The sequence below is a fragment of the Crassostrea angulata genome, chromosome 9, assembly GCF_025612915.1.
Source record: "Crassostrea angulata isolate pt1a10 chromosome 9, ASM2561291v2, whole genome shotgun sequence".
NCBI lineage: Eukaryota > Metazoa > Mollusca > Bivalvia > Ostreida > Ostreidae > Magallana > Magallana angulata.
In genome coordinates this window covers 26,161,093-26,183,581 of record NC_069119.1, presented here as the reverse complement: position 1 = coordinate 26,183,581, position 22,489 = coordinate 26,161,093, and the positions used below count along the sequence as shown (strand labels likewise).

General features: G+C 33.4%; 1 protein-coding gene across 1 annotated transcript; it reads left to right on the top strand.

The window, feature by feature from the left end:
• The first annotated feature begins 3,730 nt into the window (after positions 1–3,730).
• On the top strand, positions 3,731–21,940 carry LOC128162623 (dentin matrix acidic phosphoprotein 1-like). The gene is made up of 10 exons (XM_052825864.1): positions 3,731–3,861; positions 6,669–6,788; positions 7,127–7,223; positions 9,701–9,756; positions 11,985–12,029; positions 13,954–14,029; positions 14,469–14,502; positions 15,974–16,072; positions 18,284–18,364; positions 18,636–21,940. The coding sequence occupies exons 2-10, from the start codon at positions 6,677–6,679 to the stop codon at positions 20,610–20,612; spliced, it is 2,577 nt and encodes an 858-aa protein (XP_052681824.1). The 5' UTR covers positions 3,731–3,861; positions 6,669–6,676; the 3' UTR covers positions 20,613–21,940.
• Positions 21,941–22,489: the final 549 nt, after the last annotated feature.

Here is a 22,489-nt window from a genome sequence, read left to right as displayed (position 1 = left end):
AGACCCTCTATACTTCAAAATTTTTGAAATGCTGTGTTAATAAATATAAGGCGTTCAAAATTATTAGGACAAAATGATACTGCAAGTTAACGTACGTACATGTTTTTACTTGTACATATATGGGTTTTTTTCCCTAAATATTATATATTTATAAACAGTAGAGAAATTCAGTATATTAATCTGTAAGGAAATTTATGTGTATTTGTTTTAAAAGAGTGATGCGATTATTCTTTAACAATTTTATTCACGACATGAAAGAAGTTGAATAAAGCTTTGAATAAATTAAAATGGAAAATTATGCCATAAACTTCATTTTACTAATTTTTTCGCAGGTTTAAGGGCGCTCGATGGTCAACTAATTAACCTTGAAATTTAGGATATGATATTTTAAGCCGTTTTAAACCAAATATTCGTTCATCACGTGCAGAAGAACGAGTCCAAATAATCTAGATTTAATTTAGGGCAGACAAGACGTTTATCACGTGACTTTCATTGATCACATGACAGTTTTTAAAAAAATATATATATAGATATAGGTAATAAACATTAATGAGGTCAATCGTTTGACGTTCATATAATCTAAAGTTATGTGAAAAAGACATTTGTGCCCCCCCCCCAAAAAAAAAATAAAATAAAAAAAATTCAGTCCAGTTATTTATATATATATAGGCTAAGTTAACATATTCTGATCAGTTGTATTACATGTTTGTAAAATATCCTAATGAAAAGGACAAATGTGGGCGGAAATGTAACAAATAATTTTACACTGCGACGTCGATCCTGTTCACTTTTAAGGTCGTATGGGACACCTGTCGATATGAATGTACGTGTAGATAAAAGTACATTATAAACAAAATACTCTCATCGGATCAGAATTTTCAAATTTTACAATATTTGACCCCAAAAAATGTTTTAAAATTGTTTGGAAAGTAAAAAATTATCAAAGTCACAGGAGGAATCCAAACTCTTGACTCACAGAATCGCAGTTAAGTTAACGCTCTATCCCACTGCGAGGAAGGCTGTTATGTAATGATTGCAGTAAATAAAAATACTATAAAATTTTACTTGATTTTATTGTTTATATCAATCGGAAGAACGTCACAATATGGATGTTTCCCATGCCACCTTAGAATTTGAATCTAAAGATCGCTCTTTATCACATTGTATTAGCTATTGTGTTTCTTGCATTCGTTTGTAGTCTAGACCCCCCCCCCCCCCCCCGAAAAAAATATAAAGAATTATAAATTAATAATCCTAAACAGTCATAGATTCCTAAAAACATAATCATTAAGAGACTCGTGAAAAATAACATGTCTCTAGAATTTAATTTGGACGCCCACGATTGATGAACATCGATTCATGGCATATGATCAGCTATACAAATAATATATCTATGTACATGTATGTATGGAAATAAATTTTTCTGCGTATCTTCTCGGTATCATATGAAAAACTGCTGTCGTTAGCAGTGTAATCAATTACAAAGAATAAAACGACGCAGTAACCATGTCATCGTGACGCGCATGTCCAAGTGTCTCCCTGAATATGAATCTATATTGTAATAAATCCGGAAGTAATATGATCTATAGATTTCTGCGCACTTTTACATGTTCAGGTGTGTGAATTTTATCTGATTCTATGCAAGGAAAAAAAATAGATTAAAATTTAAGGAAACAGAGCGACATATATGAATGTACAGGAAATATAACGCGAGCCGAAAATAACCGCAGGTTCGTAAAATTGCATTGAATTGAACTTAGTACTTTTTCCCCCTAACAAAAGCTTTTTACACAGTTTTAAACCTGTTTTCTATTTGCCATGTTCATTTCACAGCATTTCAATGCAATTTAAAAAAAAATGAATTAAAATGCTGTTATCTGCAGATTTTCTTCAGGCAAACTATTGCAGTCAGTATGCTGACGTGCTATATAAAATCAACATGTATATACGCAGATACATAGACAATATAAATTATATCTTTTAGACGAAAGATATTAAAATTCTTCTATCATTGATTAAGTGATTCTATTGTATTATAATTAAAATATAAATAATGTGAGTTCTGGTATCAAAAGAAATGTTCCTATTGTATTAAAACATTTAAAAAGTTTTGCATAATTTATAAATACAAAAAAATTGGAGATTTTTGGTGAAAAGTTTCAACATTATATAGGAAGGTCGAATCCATACATTTCTTATAAGTAAGTAAGTAATTTATTTATTTGTAGTGACATTTGTATACATTTTCAAGTATAATATCAACAGATATAAGCATAGAATTAACACCCGGACCGTCGGGCCTATGTGCCACTTTAAACACATTATAATCTAAATGAAAAAAAAAGGAAAATACACAGAGGTACCATTAATGAGTTACAATGACTATATATCGTGTCAATTTAATGCATAATGAACATAGTTAGAAAACGATATGTGTTTTCCAATATGAAAACCGAAACTATATTTGATGGCTGAAGTTATACCGGAACACACATTTTGATTAACTTTTTTTTTTTAAATTAGTTTTCAATTTTTAGTTTCTTAGCAAAGATAAAAAAAAAACTTGAAACATTTCAGATCTCCATCTTGTATATACCTTTTTTAGCTGACGGGATAGAATTTAAATATTTATTGGTCTATTAATTTTGAAAACTCTATTTTATAACATTGGTTTCAGAAAGCCGTTCCCGAAAATCCAATAAAAGTCGAAGCTTCATGAATTTTTCATCGCATTGAGTCAATTGAAAATATTATCTTTAATGGATCGAGTATATCAATGTGAAACCAATATATCATGGTTTTGGTCTGTGCTTTTTATTACATTATCCATCATGTTCGTGATCATATTTCTATAATTTCTATTTTAATTTGTTGTTCGTGTGTTGTCAATTTTTATTTCATTGGTAGAAAAAAAATTGAACTCCCTCTTTTCCGGATTTCTCTGGATTCTTGTGAGTGTTTGCTTCCGATGCCGAATTAATAAAATTATACATAATCACATTTCTCATAGTCACATTTCAAACATGCATTAATTAATTAATTTAGATATTAATTATAATTTGATTAATAAATTTTATGAATCAAGAATTTAATTCCGAAATAAAGTGTTTACATGTTTTTAGTGGGTGATTCATTTACAGAGCGTAAATTCGTGCCACATAAAAAAAAGAAAGAAATAATTGTTAATTTTCAAAGATTTCACCGGCAATATTTTAAGACACCTCAAGTATCAAAAAGTCTATTGAGTTTTCTTCAGGAAAGAGTGGAGCTAATAATTTTTTTTTTGGATATGAAATTTATTCAGTAATCTTTAAATTACCATAATATATACATAAAGGAACGCGATTCTTATTTATAAAAAAAAAAAAATAAAACTTCCATTTCATTCAAAAAGTATACGTGTTAAATAAAACTGGGTTAGTTAAAAGCAAGATTGTCAAGTATGGTAATGTGAGTCATACATGTATACATTTTACACTTTACACAAATGTGAAACATTAAACAATTAATCGTATCTTAATCAATTTTTCAAAAATTCGGTTTTTTAAAATTATAATATCTTGATTTCATGAATTTTTTTTTTCTTTAAAAAAAAATAAAATCCGTCGTTTGTAATGTTTTTAAAGCTGTTCATGTAAATAAAGCAAAATAATGATATAAAAAAAAAACTTGATGCGGTTGACGAAGTCGAACGTAATTGGCGATCCATGAGCTGATCATGTGACTCGCGCTGAAATGAACATGTACACAATATATCGACCCGGCGAAACAGCCGTCTGCTAAAATCCTGCTGAATACGCCACGAGAGTTTTACCGCATTTATGCACATCCTTCCACGGGGGTAAACTTTTATTTTTGGGGGTAAGTACAGCTCAATTTCAGAGATTTATTTTATGTATTGTCTGCTTTATTCCCGCAAACTGTTCTATTTGATCGGCTTTGCGGTTGAGCGCTCGGCGATCTAACATTATGTTGTGGTTTTTGAGTCAACAAACATGGCGGCTAGATTTACTACGTGTGTATGTGTGTGTAGTCTGCTAGCGATGTGTAAATCTTTTACTATTTAACGACCTGCACTTTACACTTTCTGTTTGCGGGGCTGTTAATTGTTTTTGGTTGTACAAAAAAATCGAAGATTTCTAAGGTCCTTTCGAGTTTGCATATTTTCAAGCCACTTTCGGGGCCCATTTGCATATATTCAATATTTATGTGTCGTCTTGCGTGTGGTTGCATGACCGAAGGTTTAAACACACTACCCCCATATCTTTACCTAACCCTCTGCAGAAAAATAAACAATGCATGATAAAATGTACATTTTATGAAGTTCAGATACCACGATCAATAGCTTGTATTCATGCGGGAAATAAAATTGTGAAAAACTATTTCATAATTTTGACAAACCAATTTTGAGGGGTTTTTTATATATATATTACATAACGAATAGTTTTTCCTTGTTTTAATTGATTTTTGAAAATATAAATCTGGTGCTAACTATGATTAGTTTCAATTGCTAAATGCAAGCTTATATGCAGATAATTAACGCTCTATATATCAATTTATATTATTTTTTTTAGTTTAAGTATCACATCATTATCGTGATTGCAATTTTGAATTTATTCTCTCTTGCTATCTTTTCCAAGTTCATGTTAAAAGAGAATTTACCAGAAAAGAGCGAAAAGTGAACGAAAATCCAATGTAAGAAGATCGTCATAAAAATTGTAAATTGATTACCTTTTAAGTGTCATCCAGTACCATCATCGATTCACGGTCCGCGGAGGTGCACGTGTGTGCACGTGCTGGTCACGTTGGATTTGCTGTGTATCTTTCAACACATTTCCCAATCTTTCATATTTATCTTGGCCCAACATCTTATAACGAAAGGTTTCTGCAAAGTTAAGTTCATGCCTTCCAAAAAGTTTAAACCTTTCATTCTTTTCTAATAAAGTTTATTTGTAGTATAATTTTTGAATTTTGCATGTACATATGAACACTTGCATAGAATTATATAACAAATACAGTCCCGTGAAACCTTGAACAAAGTTGACGATTTGAAATCAGATATTTATGGCCCATAACATTTCTTTACCATTATCAGTTTTGAAATTTTCATATACGGTACCTATCTTCAACCTAAACGATCCCGAATTTTGCATATAAACTGTTTTATCGCTTGGGGGAAAACATATCATTATGCATTTTATATTATATCATAGATTGACCTAACAGATACGATGTATAATTTCGAGAGAAAATGTAAATGTGAAGAAGAGAAAAAAAAAATCAATCGTGATGTATTGCAACTAAAGAGCAAAGTTGTAGGGATTTGTCGTGTTTGAAGAGGATATCAAATGTAATGTTTTCATTTTCCAGTGTATTTCATCCGTTGTCTTATTGCTTTATATGCAAATTGGTGTGCTACCAATTTGTATTTATTTATTAGATTTGTATTGACGGGGGAGTGAAAAGTCGACCGTATTCAATAGACTATCGAGCCACGGTTTCCCAATTCATTGGGTATTCATTCTTGATGGTGGGCAATTAGTTCCGTGCTACTGATGAAAAATCGGTTCGATGGAATTAAAATGGATTATATCGGGAGAGAGAGAGAGAGAGAGAGAGAGAGAGAGAGAGAGAGAGAGAGAGAGAGAGAGAGAGAGATTTTGGGCTGAAGGCAGAAAATGAGGGCAAGTCAAGCGTTATATGATTGTATTTGTTGCTAGTAATCAGTTTATGATATTTTATTTGCAGTGATTTTTTGCTTAAGGCAAAGCTGTCGTGAAGTAGAATTTCAGATTAGATTGAAAAATAAAATGAGAGGAAAAGAGATTTGAATAGCGATATGTATTTTTGTATGTTAGTGATTATTTCGACCCGGATGAATATTGACATGCGCGCTCTGAATTTTGAGAGAAAAAAGAAAGAAACTGCAAACGGGCCATCAATGTGTAATTTGCAGAAATTCTTCCAAATTTACCCCCCCGTAATGACCTACACTGATGCAGAGTTGATAGTAGGATGGGGAGTAATTAGAGAACGGAGCAGTGGTAGATTTCGCATTAAAACCGTATTACGTCTTCCTTGGAGTTTGACCCCTTTTCTGTAATTAACCATCGAGGGCGGGAAATTTCGTGTCCGTCACACAGAGTTATGTATGAGTTCCCTAAGCAATTCGGACACACCATGATAACGGGAATTTCGATTTAATTTGGGGACGATGAGAGAGAGAGAGAGAGAGAGAGAGAGAGAGAGAGAGAGAGAGAGACGGCGGTAGTTCATTATCTTCGTAAATGGATGATGAATCGAGGGTTGGTGAAAATTGATGACAAGGTTTTATCGGGGCTGCAGCTTTAATCCCATCTTATCTACTTGCAGCTCCAGAGTCTCGACAAATTGTTTCCCGCCTTTTTCCTCCTGAAAGAAAAAAAAAGAGGTTTTTAGTCTAAGAAATATCGATCGTGCATCTCTACGTATACTAGCCAATGCATTGTGGATGATTTTTTTTTTCTTCGGACATTTTCCCTGTAAATTGGGTTTTATCATCCTTTATGGACATAATCACTTTCATCCATTAGCATAAGGCCGATTAGCTTTGTTTGAATTGCCAGGATAATTGGGGGGATATTCGGTTTCATTGCCATTTTTTGGATTTGTCTCTTTATATTTTTCAGTCGACGCCATGATGAAAAATGCCCGGATGCCGGTTCAGGAGCTGAATCCGTATCTGACATGCGTGCTGTGTGGCGGGTATTTGATTGACGCAACCACCATAATAGAATGCCTTCATTCGTGTGAGTTCATTTAAATAATTAATTACTTTTTTTCTCTGAAGTTTAAGGTAAATAATTTTAAATGATCATTTGGTCATTATTCCTTTTAAAATGTCACGTATTACGATTGGTAATCGATTAAAAAATACTTTAATTCATAAGCGTTGCCGTTTTGGGGATTCACACTGTATAAAGGGGTTTTTTTTTTTTTGCTTCATTGCAAGTCAAGGGTTGGTATCCATTTTCTTACGGAAGTAATATATTTTGACCTTATTTTAACAAATCAATTCATTGATCTTGAATTTGGTTCTTGCAGAGATATGAGTTTTTTTCCCTAAAACAGTTGTGTTACGTTTCAGTTTGTCGGACGTGCATCGTGCATTATCTTCATACCAGTAACTACTGCCCTGTGTGTGAATGTCTCGTCCACAAGAAACACCCTCATCAAAACCTCAGGTATGAACAGTTGTAAAAAAACTCAGAAAAACCATAGATATGTACATTTCTAACAAACCTCATCAAAATCTCAGGTATGTAAAGGTTCTAACAAACTTCATCAAAACCCCTGTGTGTGAAGGTTCCACAGACTCCTATCAAACCCTCAGGTATGTAAAGCTTCTAACATACCTCATCAAAACCTCAGATATGTAAAGGTTTTAACAAACCTCATCAAAACCCCAGGTGTATGAAGTTCTAACAAACCTCATCTAAACCTGAAGTGTGTAAATTATCAAAAAATCATCGTCAAATCTCAGTTACGGACAGTTTTAACACACTCATCAGTACATTAGGCATGTGAAATTCTTACAACGTAATCAAAACCAAAGGTATGTGCAGTTCTTAATTAAAACGGCATAAAAACCTAAGGTAATTTTACGTCATCAATACATTATGTACCGGGGTATGTGCACTTCCAAAAACGTCATCTAAACCTTAGGTGTGTGCAGTTTTTTAAACTCATCAATACCTCAGATATGTGCAGTTCCAAGAACATCAACAAAACCTTAGGTAAGTGAAGTTTAAAAAGCGTTATCAAAATCTGAGGTATGAACAGTTCCAAAAACCTCATTAAGATATCAGGTATTTGCAGTTCTTAAAATGTCATCAAAATCGTAGATATGTTTAGTTCCGAAAACGTCATCAAAATCTCAGTTATGTACAGTTCTAAAAATACTCTGTAAAACCTCAATGCATTTTCATGTTCCGTAAGTAGTCTAAAGAGAACTTAGGAATATTTGTTTTAAAAAAGATATTGAATGTGTTGGTTTAGTTAACAGAAAATTAGAAGAAAAAATAATTTTCCAAAGGAAAGAAAACTCATTCACTTCAACAACAAAAAAATGTCCTTTTCAAACATACCGTATTACCGTATCACTTAAAGAAAAAAGAAAATCGTTGACTTAAGAGAAACAAAATATCAATGCGCCGCAGATAGCGATCACAAACAATCAACAAAAATTAAGAAATAAAAGAAGACATTGGGTGTCAAATGATTTTCAAAAAAAGTACAAACGGTCAACATACAACGTAAATTGGGAAAAAGAAAGAAGGCGTTGTGTGTGAAACGCGTTAAAAACAAATTTGATCCGGCGGTAAGGAACTGTATGAAGGGTATAACATGACGTGTGTAATTGGTTCGAGCGATGCTTTTGTCTGGACTTAGCTAGCTTTCCCAAATTATCAATAAAATCCTCCTAATCACCCCCGTGCTCTTGTTTACCAGGGTTAAATGGCCGGGGAGATGGGTATAGTCGTGCAAATTGCGTTAGTCACGTGTACTTGTATAGTTGACGTACGTGCGAAGTTATTTTTTTTTTAATCAAGTTGAGGAATTTTAAGGCTGACCCTAATTCTGTTGTTTAGAAACGTATAGATTTTTGTTGTATGACTTAGATGACTTGGAGATTTGAGATTTTGTGGACGAAAATAAATACTTTCAGATTACAGATGGTTTCAGATATTCCTGCATGCACTAGTAATATTCTGATTGAATTATCAACATAATACAATTTTGGTTACTTTTATTCATTTCGAATTTTCTCCAAATTCAAGTCGACATTTAAGTCGTATGTATAATTGTTAAGATTTTTGTTTTTAAAAAAAATAAGAAAATTACAATCACACTTAATTTTGTCTAAACGAAGTCGTTCTAAAAACGAATGATATTTTCTGACATCAATGTAACTTCATTATCCACATCTTTTTTTTGTCCATAACGTCGATCAAAAAAATAAAAAGATCGAAACCAATCAACGCTAAATTCTGTGAAAGAATCCAGCTGAATAATAAATCGAGGATTAATTGGGAGTTTTTATCGGAGCGAATGGTGTCTGGTTCAAATCTTTATCAGTGATCTGTCATCGGAGACGTACGTGCCCGCCTGTGAGCTGGTCATTAAAGCGGCCAGTGACCCCCTTACGAAGTCGGGCATAGGGATAGATATATAATTTATATACAGTATATTCTCAGATCGTTTTTCGTCAAGAAACGGAATATTATATATATATATATATCAGATCGTATTGAGAAAAATCATTTCCACTTTTTTTCCCTTAACAATGAAATTTATATTTATATACCCTATTAATTGGAAATGTAAAAAAGATAATAAATTCGTTGTTCTAATGTACAAACACCAATTTTAATTTTTTTCTCCATTTCAGTTTCTATTGCGCAGTTCGACGAATTTTTGTTGACTTAATTTTCTTAATATAATCGAATTTCATATTATTAAAAAAATATTTCCTTTACAATGTATCTCTTTCATATTTCACCTATTTCCTCTTTTTATCTCCGTTTTTCTCTCTCTGTAAATTAGGCTTGGAGTTAGACACATATGTTAACTATATAAATGATAATTGTGCATGGACGCTATATTTAGTTGTACATTAATTATATCATGGTAAACCTTGTTTCTTTTTTTCCCTTTTTAGATCAGACAAGACGTTACAGGATGTTGTGTACAAATTAGTTCCAGGACTCTTTATGGGTAAATAGCCATGTTTTATTTTATATATAAAACACTTATACATTACATCTTACACAAAGTAGTTTATAAATGTGGCGTTTTCCGTGCGCCTTGAGAAGAAAATCTTGTACACATACACATAAAGAGTGTTTCAAGTGTAAACTAAAAATGTACTAGTATATTTATAAGTTTATGCAAGCAATGCCTTTTTTAAAATTTCTCTTCCTGGTTAATCTCTTAAAAACATTTTGAAGCTAGGCCTTGTTTTAAATTTTTTTAATTTTTGGCAAAACCACATTTGATATACATAAGTGAATTTCAATACAATTTAAATTTGCATTGTTACAAATAAGTTAGACTAGGAATACATATAAGTAAATAATCAGTTTTTTCAATTTGAAAAAATAAATAATTGTGCAGGTAACACAGTTTTCACCGAACAAATTCGTACATTACATTTCATATCTCATATAAATGCCAAAAATCAATGAACTGACGAAGAATCTTTCATAAAACTTGACTTTGGATGATTTTGCTGGGGTTCAATAACTGTTCAAGAGACCGCAGTTCTTCTCAACCGCTGACGGGCCGTGCTCTGAAATTGTGAAAGATATTTACGACGTATTGTAATTTTATTTTTTAACGTTTTCAGCCTTTTTCTGTGATATATACTGTCACACTTTGTTAATCGGTCAACGTCCGCCCTTCATTTGTTTGTGCACTTGTTTTTGTTATGAACGTTTTTCACTCACTTCGAAATTCATACAAACGTCTTTACTTGAATTAGATAAAGTAAACATTTTTATCAAGGGGTTGACTTGGTACGGGTTCAAAACAGTGTTTAATACAAATACAAATTAGTTCATGTATATATGTTGTATCGAGGAATACTGTAATCGCAACCCAATATATAGGCAATTGACCACAAAGATAGGGTACTGTAGATTTCTATTTTTTGCGAGTTTTTAATTTCGCTAATCCACCGTTTTGTATCGAATCGCGAGAATATAATTATATATAAAATCACCAGAACCAAACTTTTGTTACATTTTCATGCAGTTCAAAACTGTCGAATGAAATAAAAGCGGTATCTAAAATTCTCGAAGGTTGCTCCTCGCGATTGCACGCAGATATTAATTCCAGGCGTTTAATTGGAAATCTACAGTACTGTCTTTTGCTAATTAACAATTTTTAATTGTCAATGAGTAAAAGACAGTACTTCTGTATTGTCCTATTGTAAATTTTGCATTTACTGGGTGGACGAAAATACAAAATTTTAAATACGTCATTTACAAATTAATGGTTGTTTATGTTAACAGTATACAAACACACGCGGGATTTTTAGCAAAGGACAAAACTTTGACGTTCAGTCGACAAATTGTTAACTGAGAGGTCCGGAAATGTGACTGAAAGACACAGCTTTGCCATTATGTCACCATTTTATAAACTTAAGTCATATTCCCAATGACTGAAAATTAGAGTTTTATCCAGCGGAGATCGATTGCAAGGCATCATATATACTTATATACTGCTACTCAAGTATTAGTCTTATGAAACTTTATTCGCCTTGGATCGCGTGGGATTACACTAGAAATTAAAATTAATCCAGTTTACATTGAATGTTTTAATTGTCGTATAAGCTTCATCAATACATGTAAGAGAACATATTTCTTATAAAGCTAGGTTTTACGGTGAATTTCATATATTCGTTATCTGTGATCATAATTATAAAGTTTTTTGTGCTCGAGCCCTTTATATAGTATAATGTAATTTTCGATCGACGGTCACTAAATGTCAATTCAGGATCCAAGAGGAATAGGGTTCGGGGTGTGTAGGTTAGGTGGGGGTTCGAATTTCCCCTCGGGAAAATTCAAACTTCTTGAATTCTCGGTAAAGTTTGCAAAAATAGGCCTCGGTCCCCCTGTTAAACAAAATTATCCCTCGGACCCCTCCCACCTTCCAATTTTTTTTTTGTATCCGCACTATAGAGACTCGTGTCATTGAGGGAGCAGACGAAACAGCCATTTTATGCGCCTGCGTTTATTGTTATATATAAATATGTTATTATTTTCCTCGCTCACGGTATAGATAAAGTTACCACGCAGTACTCAAATTAGATTTGTGTCTGATAAACACGAAAATGATCTTTTTTTTTTCTTCTTGTGGAAACAGATGTTTTTTTCCGCCTTTTGAACGTGGTTTAATTTGGAACAATTACGTAAGACTTTCTCTCTTTCTTTTATGAACAGAGGAAATGAGGAGACGAAGGCAGTATTACAATGTACAGACAGATGGTACGTATCAAAACGAGGCCAACTAGGTCACGGGGTCATGACCCCTGTATATATAAACCGAAAGATCAGAGACGATCTGTAAAAGCTTTTATAGGCGTTGGTGAAAATTGCCTTATTGTATCTTCGCATCGTAATATTCATAATAAATCTGTATTTGATAAAACGTACACAATGATATAGGATCTTTCTTATCCGTGCCAAAAAAAAAATAAGTATTAAGATTATTTCTCATTCATACACAAGCCAAAAGGGCGTTATTGTGTTTTGACAAGACTTAAAAATACAAGTGTGTAAATTTTCTCTGGTTCATTATGTCGTAACATAAATAGAAAAGTTGACATTAATGAATTTGGCAACGGTTACGGCACATTCCACTCGCCCAGGAATATTGCCTCTTGATCTATCGAGCCATCTTTTCTGGAAAGCTTATCAAATTGGCACTCTCAGTCTCATTTTCAAAAGTTAACAATTGTTTTTAAAAAATTAACTGTTAAGAAAGGGTAAATTCACGTGTTTTTTTTCCCTTTTGTTTGTGTAATTCAATTTATTTGTTAGTTTGTTTTTTTTTCTGAAAAAAAAAAATCACATGAACCTAGCTAAGATGCATATTTCACATGTTTAAAATATAATATGAATTTTTTTTATGATTGGATCAGGTTTGTATTTCACATATTGAAATGATAAATGTTTACATGAGCCTTTGGGTTGTCTAGGCGTACAATTTTTTGTAAGTCTTCTATTATCTAATTTCGTCCTCCTATAAATGTACAAACTAACTTCACGTGAATTTTTCTAATGAACCATCCGATCAATGAAATTGAAAACCCAAACATGCAGAATGTTACTGAACAGATATCGAGACAGCTGGTTTTATGGTTTGCGTATCCATAAAAATGACTTCAATTTAAAATTTGAAATATTTTTCGATATTTTATTTTGAACGTTGCTGCAAATTGGTTATGAATGAAAACTAATTGCGTTGTTGTAAAAAAAAAAAGAAGTCGGAACCTTTTTTTACTTTAACAAAACCTTAAAAAATAAAAAAAAAATATGAAGGAGTTATATAAAGTTACATCACATACATTTAAGTAGTACTAAAGTCACCCATCAGATTAAAAAAAAAAATCCCAAATGGATCATTTTCGCAGTAAGATAAAAATAAAATATAGATGAGTGATCAAAATATTTGATGCTAACTTCCCTCGCGGCTGTTCGTAGAATTAAATATTATTGCTCCGCTGGGATTTTTGTACAGCAACGCAATTAGTTTTACGTATTAAAATCTAATGATTTTGAAGTTGTTGTTTGGTTTTGGGGGGAGTTTTTCTCACGTGGAATTCTAAAATACCTGTGTATATTGTAGGGGGAATAAATGACGTCAGCAGGTTATTGTCGTGTCTGAAATGATTTTTAGTAATAGTAATCACGTGCGTTTAAAATGATGAAGATGAGTAATATATCGTCATTTACAATTTACATGTAATTCTCTGGGGTACATGTGTAATCTGTTGTCTTGTTTTAAGAGAGAGAGAGAGAGAGAGAAAGAGAGAGAGAGAGAGATGGTATTTGAAATTAAAAAACAAAGATAATGCGAACACAAAAAACTTAATTTTGGAGAAAGAATTGAAGTATTGGAAAAAAAAATTAAAATGTGGTGAAGACGGGTAGTAACATTTGAATGATAAGTAAATTATTTTTGTTGCTTTTGATATTGTAATTTTTTTCTTGATACATCTACAATATTCGAAATATTTAATGTATTGGATTAGAATCATTTCCAAGGCACACGTGTGTAAAATGGTCTTTTTAGTTATGTTTTAAAAAAAGATTTTGATCACGAACACTACTAACGTCAATGAAAATCTTTCTAAATTTGTGAATTCTATATACAGAGGGATACGCATTTTAGTTTGATATTTTTCAGACTCGCAGAGTAAATCCGGGCGGATCATTTTTTCACCTGACGAAAAGATCAGTCTGTGTGTCAGACTATGCACCAGGTGTGTACGAAAATCAATGTATAATATTTCATCACTTTACATTATTCTGATAAACTAGTACAGATAATTACACCATGCAGGAGTAAAAATCTTTCCTTTGAAAAATTCATGACTTTTTTTGCCGTTCGCCACAGGAATTAGCCCCCAAAAACTGCATAATATGCATGCATATATATACCCACATTGAATTAATTTTTTTTTTACATATATATGCAGAGTTATTTGTGGTAAAACCAACCACGCAATGTACTTGATGACTTCATTTAATTGAAAAGATTTTTCCCGTACTTTCATTATATCGATTTTTATGCAGGATGATGTTTGACGGTTTTTTTTTTGTCATTTTCATGTCGAAGAATTTTCTTAATTATAATCAAATTTCCTCGTATTTTTTATTAGAATAAAAATCCAAACCCTTATTAGTTTTCTTATTTTACAGGAAAATATGTTCGAGTAAAAAAGAAGACAGTGAGGTAAAAAAGAAATCTTTTTAAAGATGGCTGCATGGTCATGGCCATTTTTAGATTATATCAACCTTCTTGAGAAAAAGAGCTCTATATATCGATATTGGAAAATATTTTAATTTTTAATCAAAATTATTCGGATATTTTAAGTTTATAGTTTAAAAAATCATATCCAGAGGTCTGAGGGTTAATTTGTTGACAATCCAATATCTCTAAGTTAGTCTGAGAGATCTTGAAGATAATTTTATGTATAATCACCGTTTTATGATTTTATGGTTTTCAAATTATACAATATTTAACCATTTATTTCATTGAAAAAAAAATCTCTAAAGGTTTAAAAAAAACTGTAAACTTTTTATGCTCGAGCGGGTTTCGAACTCATGACTTCCAGATGTTAGTCACTCAGATCACGAAAGATACACAGTGTATTGCGTTATTATAGTTATTTTTATTGCCGATTTCGAAGAAAAGTACATTTCAATATGGAGTTGTCCCCTACATCCTCATGCATGCCTGCATATAGGCCTAGATAATATTTAAAGAAAATCTGAACAATTTATTTCAAATTTTTATTGAGCTTTTCATCATGTTGTATTTGATTAATTCCATATTTCCCAAGGAAATTCAAACAAACAAGGAAAAAAGGCTGTAAGCCGACTTTCTGTGAAATATAAAGTCTATCTCTAGAGGAAGTGATTAAGAGAGAAACTGAGCTTTAGGTGACGCGCCGGAAGGTTTAGATTTGACCTGTCAATTAAAAGCCCTAATTTGATTAATCTAGAATCGAATCTTAACGGTGAATTACCGGCGTAGGGCAGAACTTCGTCGAGATCAAAGTACTTTGTAAGAGCCTAGTAGAAGAGCTCGGTGATGCATGCCTATTATATATAGCTGCATATTTAATTTCATCAAATTTTTGCGCGAGGAATCATACTGCCTCCCGCTCTCTTCCAGAATTAATTACGATTTATAGAATCAGGAAATGGCATCATTGTTCTTATTTTAACCTATTAATTACATTGTATACCTTTTTTTTAAACTCATTTTTTTTAAATTAAAAAATTCTGGAGTGTAGTAAACCGGAAATGTTTGCCATTAACAAAAATATATTTGTTAAAAGGCTGGGTAATTAACGAATTAACCACCAGATCTACTTAAATTTGTAAGATATGATGAATTAAGCTATGATCTATTATTAAGTAAAGTAAAATTCCATAAACTTTGGCTATTTTCCCCACAATTTTATATAGAGCTCTTCTTTAAAATGAGATCAATACAGTCTAAAAACGACGACGACCATCGAGCCTTCTTAAACAAATAGCCACATGACAATTACATGTGTATATATAATGTACTTGTCGAAATTCTGATAAACACTTTCAAGTACCAAAATTACTGTATTTGATAAAGTCATATTTTTAAAGACTTTTTTTTAATGTCCTTGACATTAATCATTGTCTCATGACCTTTTGACCTCCAGGTCCAGGATAAGCGATACCTCCTGTGTCCCGCCCAGATGAGCGTCTCGCACCTGAAGAAATTTTTGCGGCTCAAGTACTCCTTGTCCGACAGATTAGAGGTGAAAATCTCTCTCTCTCTCTCTCTCTCTCTCTCTCTCTCTCTCTCTCTCTCTCTCTCTCTCTCTCTCTCTCTCTCTCTCTCTCTCTCTCTCTCTCTCTCTCTCTCGTACATTCGCGTCATATTTTAGTAAACTGCGCATTGAATCCCGCATTTTTCGCATGATTGATTGTGCATGTGCAAATGAGACGAATGAAAATAAAGCTGATACTTTGTCATAATATCCCCTCCCTTACCTTGTGTTGAAACGGTATACAACAGAAAAAGCTCTAGAATTTTTACTAAAGGTGAAAATATGCTATCAAGAATGCTGGATTTTTTTATATCTAAAAATATTATTCTCCTGTTGAGCTATAAACTCTGTAAATACAAACGAAAAATATTTTTACTTTAATCCATGTTTCGGGGAGAGAAAACACTGCATATTTCCCTAATATGGATAAATATCAGACTTACTCTATACAGATCAATAATTAAGACCTTGCATCGATAACCTATAGTTTACACGTCTGATTTTGAGTACTTCGATTTCCATAGTTTTCGATATTGCCAAACATGAAATCTGGCAGGTCTTTATATATGGTAATGTTGAATATTAACAATAAAGAGCAGAAACGCACACACAAAAAAAAATGTTAAAACAAACAACACAGAATGTATGTACTCGAGATAGCATACAGTCAACCCTCCTAATAACCTTTAAAAATAAATGCATCGTAAAGTTCGGTGTACATTTTTATCTTTTTACTGAATCAAATGTGAATACGATACCAACTATAATTGCTTCCTGTGATAAAACAGCAAGACATTAGGGGGCGAGAACCTTACACCCCCTACCCCCCACCCTTCACTTAACTTCACTTCCTAAGGTCGTCTCTCAATCGATCGCCTTTAATGTAAAATTTAAAAAGTTTGCTCTTTTCATGTTCAAAAGCCTTTTTTAAAGTTCAAACCTGGGTGATCCCGTTTCCGGTTTGAAATGAATCAATTTCGACCTTTTTATTTTCATACATGTTATGTAATATAAATCGATTTTAAGTGCAGAGGAAACTGTTTATTTTAGCAGTAATCTTTTTTTTTTCGCATACGCCTTTGAAATTGATATTTTTGAATACTGGAGATGTGGGCAAAGTCCACGTTATAAACCAGGGATTGTAGACCACTATTCTGTAGGTGGGAATAAAATTGCAAGTTTTCATCGCATCACCTTAGTAATAATTTTCCTATTTTGGTATTCAATTGAACAATTTATGAAACACCCTTAAAGTGACGTGATACATTTTTAAAAGCAATATTACAGAGTCACAAACTGTAATGATGTTTAAATTTGATCCGTATTTAAAAGATGAATATATTCAAAACTTGTAATGCTGTCTAAAGTTTATTTACCGTTACCCACGCGTGTAGTTTCAGGAGAAATTGTCGTTTTGAAAAACAAAATATCATGCTTTCCAGTTTGATTTTAATTTTGCAATCTGTCGAAGTAAAAAAAAACTTTTAGGGCACAGACAGTAATAAATCAAAACCAAGAGCCAGAAAAATAACTGTATTTTAATATTTTTTTTTTTATCTGAACTTGTCAATTATTGTGCTTTGGTTAACAATAATTATTGTAGGTGTAGGTGTTAATGCAAATGTTGAACCAAGAACTTCAACACAATTTATGGATGGAAAAAGTTGAGATATTAACTTACGTGTGTTATTCAATTATCCCCTAAATACGCAAACCAATAGTACTATATCCTCTCTCTCTCTCTCTCTCTCTCTCTCTCTCTCTCTCTCTCTCTCTCTCTCTCTCTCTCTCTCTCTCTCTCTCTCGTTTATAACTCCACTACTTAACTTTGTATTTGAGAGAAAGTTTATAATAGCCAACGCCTGTTTCCCCCCCAATTCATTTCAATATCAATTAAATCCTTGGGGAAAGGACCTACATATGAACACTGCCTGATGTCCATTCTTTTTATTATCTAATAATAAGATATTGGTTAATTAAATTTATATATCAATTTTAAAATTAAGTTTAAATTAACTATAATATTGTATTGTTGATTGGTCAACAGCTGTACAGCTCATAGACATAAACAATTAATATACACGTTACAATACATATACTGGTCACTTGAAAAAAGGCAAGTTTATACATGAAATGATGTTAATAACTACACCTGACACTACTGTGTTAATTACACCTGTTATTTTGACTCACCTGTAGGTTGTGATGTTCCACCTGGATGAGGTACTGAAGGACGAGTACAGTCTGATGGACGTCAGCTACATCACGGGCTGGAAGAGGGTACGTAATACTATAATAGTACACACTAGTTCCTATAATAAGTACTAATTAACATTTCATATTCAGGTCATATTACTATTTTCAGAGCGAGAGAGAAAAAAAGATTGTTTGTAAGAATAACTATATGCCTGAATTAATGAGACCTAAATACACAAACATATAAGCTTATAAAATATTATTTTTATATGCATGCTAAGAAGAGTTTAAGTCAATCAACACCAAAATGTGGTGTAAATGTAATACTATAGTATTCATTTTTTTCATATTTTAGGAAAAGGCTATGGTGCTAAATTATGCATTCTACGAAAATCCAAATAAAAAGTTCAAGACGAACACATTCAGTGGTGCTGTGTCGCCTAGCAACGATGACTCGGGAATCGAGGACGAGAATTCAAATCAAGATGGCGGCAATAACCCGGATCAAAACCACGTGACGTCACAGAGTTCACCGGCGGCATCGAAAGAAACCGACAATCAACAAAACCAAACAGATGGCGCGAATAAGCCGTCGGACCCACACCCCGAGGAAATTTCGGAACAGGTGCTCGAAACAGCTGCTGCTGCTGATATTGTTGATGATGATGCAAATACCGATGCAGTAAACAATGCAAGCAGGTCGGATGCAAATCAAGATGTAGGCGAAGGGGAAGAAATGGCTTCTGATGAATGTGATAATGATGATGGTGGAATTCAAGATGGGGATGATAGGGCAATAAACAATGAAGATGGGGATGATAGGGCAATAAACAATGAAGATGGGGGTGATAGGGCAATAAACAATGACGATGATAAAATCAGTGAGAAAGGAGGTAGTGGGGAAAGTGAGGAAATGAAAGACTCGCGTAGACCAGGTGATGAAGACCAATGCAAAGAGGGGGATGGGACTGGGGAGGCATCGGAAGCGATGGAGACGGATACGTCATTGCAGGAGACCCCGAATGTTCATGTTCATGAAAATGACAATCAAAATCTTGACGGCAAGGAGGATCCAAATGATCACGTGGCTTGTAATGGTGAGAGAAATAATGAAACCGCTGATGAGAGGAAAAGTGAGAGTCCCGAAAACAGTAAGGCTGCTGAGAGTTGTAGCAATAATATAAATGAAGGCAGTGTGCAAAGTCCAAACAACAATGGTGCAATTACTTTCGAGGATGAGGAAGGCGCGCTACAAATTGTTATTGATGATTCCAAATCGGAGAAAAGCTCGGACGATTCTGGTGTCCAATTGTCCGAGAATAGTAGCTCGAAAGAAAGCGACAGTCTGTGTTCTACCGAAACTAGGTCCCCGTCAGTTACAATCAAAATCCCCAATCCGGAAATCTTCAGTCGGAAGTCGCCGATTCCGTTCAAGAATGGTGTCAGAAACCATCATTCAAAGTCCCCCAAAACGTCCACACCTCTCCACTCCCTTCATAGTCCCAGCAGAAAGTATCCAAGATTTTCCGAGTCCCTGAGTTTTAATGATTCCGGATACTCACCTTACAGGTCCTTTACCGATCCGATTCCGCGTTCAACTTCCTGTCCGCAGACGGATTTCGACGCGGACGAAATTTGGACGGACGGAGTAATGGACTTGTCCAAACCAAAAGCTAAACATGTAGAATCGAGTCAATTCCAGGAAGCGAAGACCTCTTCGGAGACGGAGGCAGACGACGGCGAAGAGGTGGAGAAGTATACCTACGTTGCAGACGACTTGGAGGAAGGCGATGGTAACATGGCGGTAGATTCTGACTATGCAAACGAGAACAAAACTCCGGAGAGGTATTCTTTGATATCCCCTGACCAGAATGAAGTTACGTCAACTCGAGGAGATCACGTGCCGTATCACGCTCCAATGGTGATCGACAGAACCCCGCAAATTTACGCGCCAAAATTCACGGCGGAATCCAATCTCGTTTGGAAAATCGACAAGTCGTCTGCCGATCTATCGAAGAAATCATCCAGCGGAAAACATCATAAAAGGCGGAGGTCTTCCGAGGGTTCCAAACATAAAGTGGCTCTATCCAAAGCGCATTCGAAGTGTACCGATGTTTGTAATGGACATTCGGTGGTAAATCATTCGCATATCTCGACGACTAAAAATAAACATTGCGAAAAGTTGATTCTAAATCAGCCTCGTTGTGAAAAACTTATCATCAGTCAGTCTCGTTGTGAGAAGGCGCCAAATAGTAAGCCTCGTTGTGAAAAATTGGTTGTCAAGCTCAGCAAGGAAAGAAACTCTGAACATTACACTGCGACCATGTCCTAACAGACTCGTACTGCGCATGCGGGGTACTCATTATTTGTTACATGTACCTGTACGGTATTTTACCTTCACATATTCCACTGCCATAAAGTGCTTCATGCACACGCATACTTTGTGTTGTTAATCCATTCGAAAAATCCAATATATACTCAGCAAAGACATTTTACACAAATCCAACAAAGCTATGATATGGATGTTATACAGTGTGAAAGGAGCTTTTTTATGTGTTGTTGTTTTTTTTTTATTTGTAAAACTTATTCCACAATGTCGTTTGTATGTATACATAGTGTAGTTAGGTAGATTCCTAGATACAGAATTTTATATTTGTTTGTTTGTTTTTTTTTATTTATGCTTTGTCATTACTGATGAATGATTTGTAACAATGGTGATGGCAAAGATTTGAAGACAGACTGGAAAAACCATTTGTAAACACAACTGACAATAATGATGAATGTTGTTTTTTTAACATTTACGATATCATTTGTTACGGTGCTGTACAAAGTTTAACCATTTATTATACATAAAAACCCCTCGACATTGTACCGACTTGTTAGAGTTGCATCCATTTGTCTACTTTGGTGGAACAGTCATGCTTTATTAACTGTATTTGTATGTCAGACAAGAACCATATACGAATTATTTGTACCAGTGAGTCACGCTGACTTTTATATTTGTGGAGAATTCTAACATACGCATTCGGTTATTGTTATTTTTTGTAGAAAAAAAAATTGTGAAGATTTATTAGTTGTAACCCCAAATGGCCCAAAACAAAAATTAAAAACCATGAAAAAAATTGTACAAAGTGTAGAGATATTATCATAAGGTTTATATTAATTTTCAATTTCATTTTTCCTTTAGCCCACCTCTCTCTTTCTCTCTCTCTCTCTGTGATGTTAAGGACTCAAATTATTAAATTACATGCAATAAATTATGCATAAATATATTATGCATAACCTAAATTACATGAAATTCATTATCTCTCTCTCTCCTCTCTCTTTCTCTGATGTTAAGGATTTAAATTATAAAGTATGCAATTCTCTCTCTCTCTCTCTCTCTCTCTCTCTGAGTGACATAATTCATGACTGCTCCGTATATAAACATGTATTCTAAGTTCGTTGTTTGTTGTGCACTTGTTACATTGCTTGTATCAGACTGTCATAAAAGGATATGACAATTGAGTTCCAATTCTATTAGAGTTTCCTTTTTTTCAATTTTCCGTTATTTAGTGTACAAAATAAAAGAATATATATTATTAATTTTTTCCCCCAAAATAGATTACTTTGTTATTATAACTACAGTTTTCTTTTAAAATAAAACCAATAATTTGTTAATTCGTGTTTGTCTTGTTAATTGGGTTGGTATATATGGTACTTATATATATAAGGTGGAGGGGTGGTCAACAATTTACCCATCCAATATATGCCTTATAATTTTAAATGTGATAATTCTGGCCATAAGCCACATCTTCCTGAGGGGAAAATTGAAATATTTTAGATTTCAAATTTGATTATTTTTCCTTTTTTCCTTGTATGCAGAGTTCTTCAGCCAAAGGAGACCAATACAGACTAAAAAATGGCCACGACCACCCAGCCTTCTTAAAGGAAGAAATATTTTAGAAGTTAAAAATTTTATTACAGTTGTAATTGTCGGTCGGTAAACCATCTGTTTAGATAGCTATTTCTGCAGTACATGTATTATTGTTGGCTCAGAGATGACTATCAGTACAGACTTTTAGACCCAATGAGGTTGTACATCATACTTGGTACATACATACGTTTCTTTTGGTTGGTAAGAGCAAAGAATTTCGTTATTTCGAATATTAAAGGCAGAGGTGCTCTAGATTTTATAGAACATTCCTGTTTTTTTAAAGACTTGTAGGC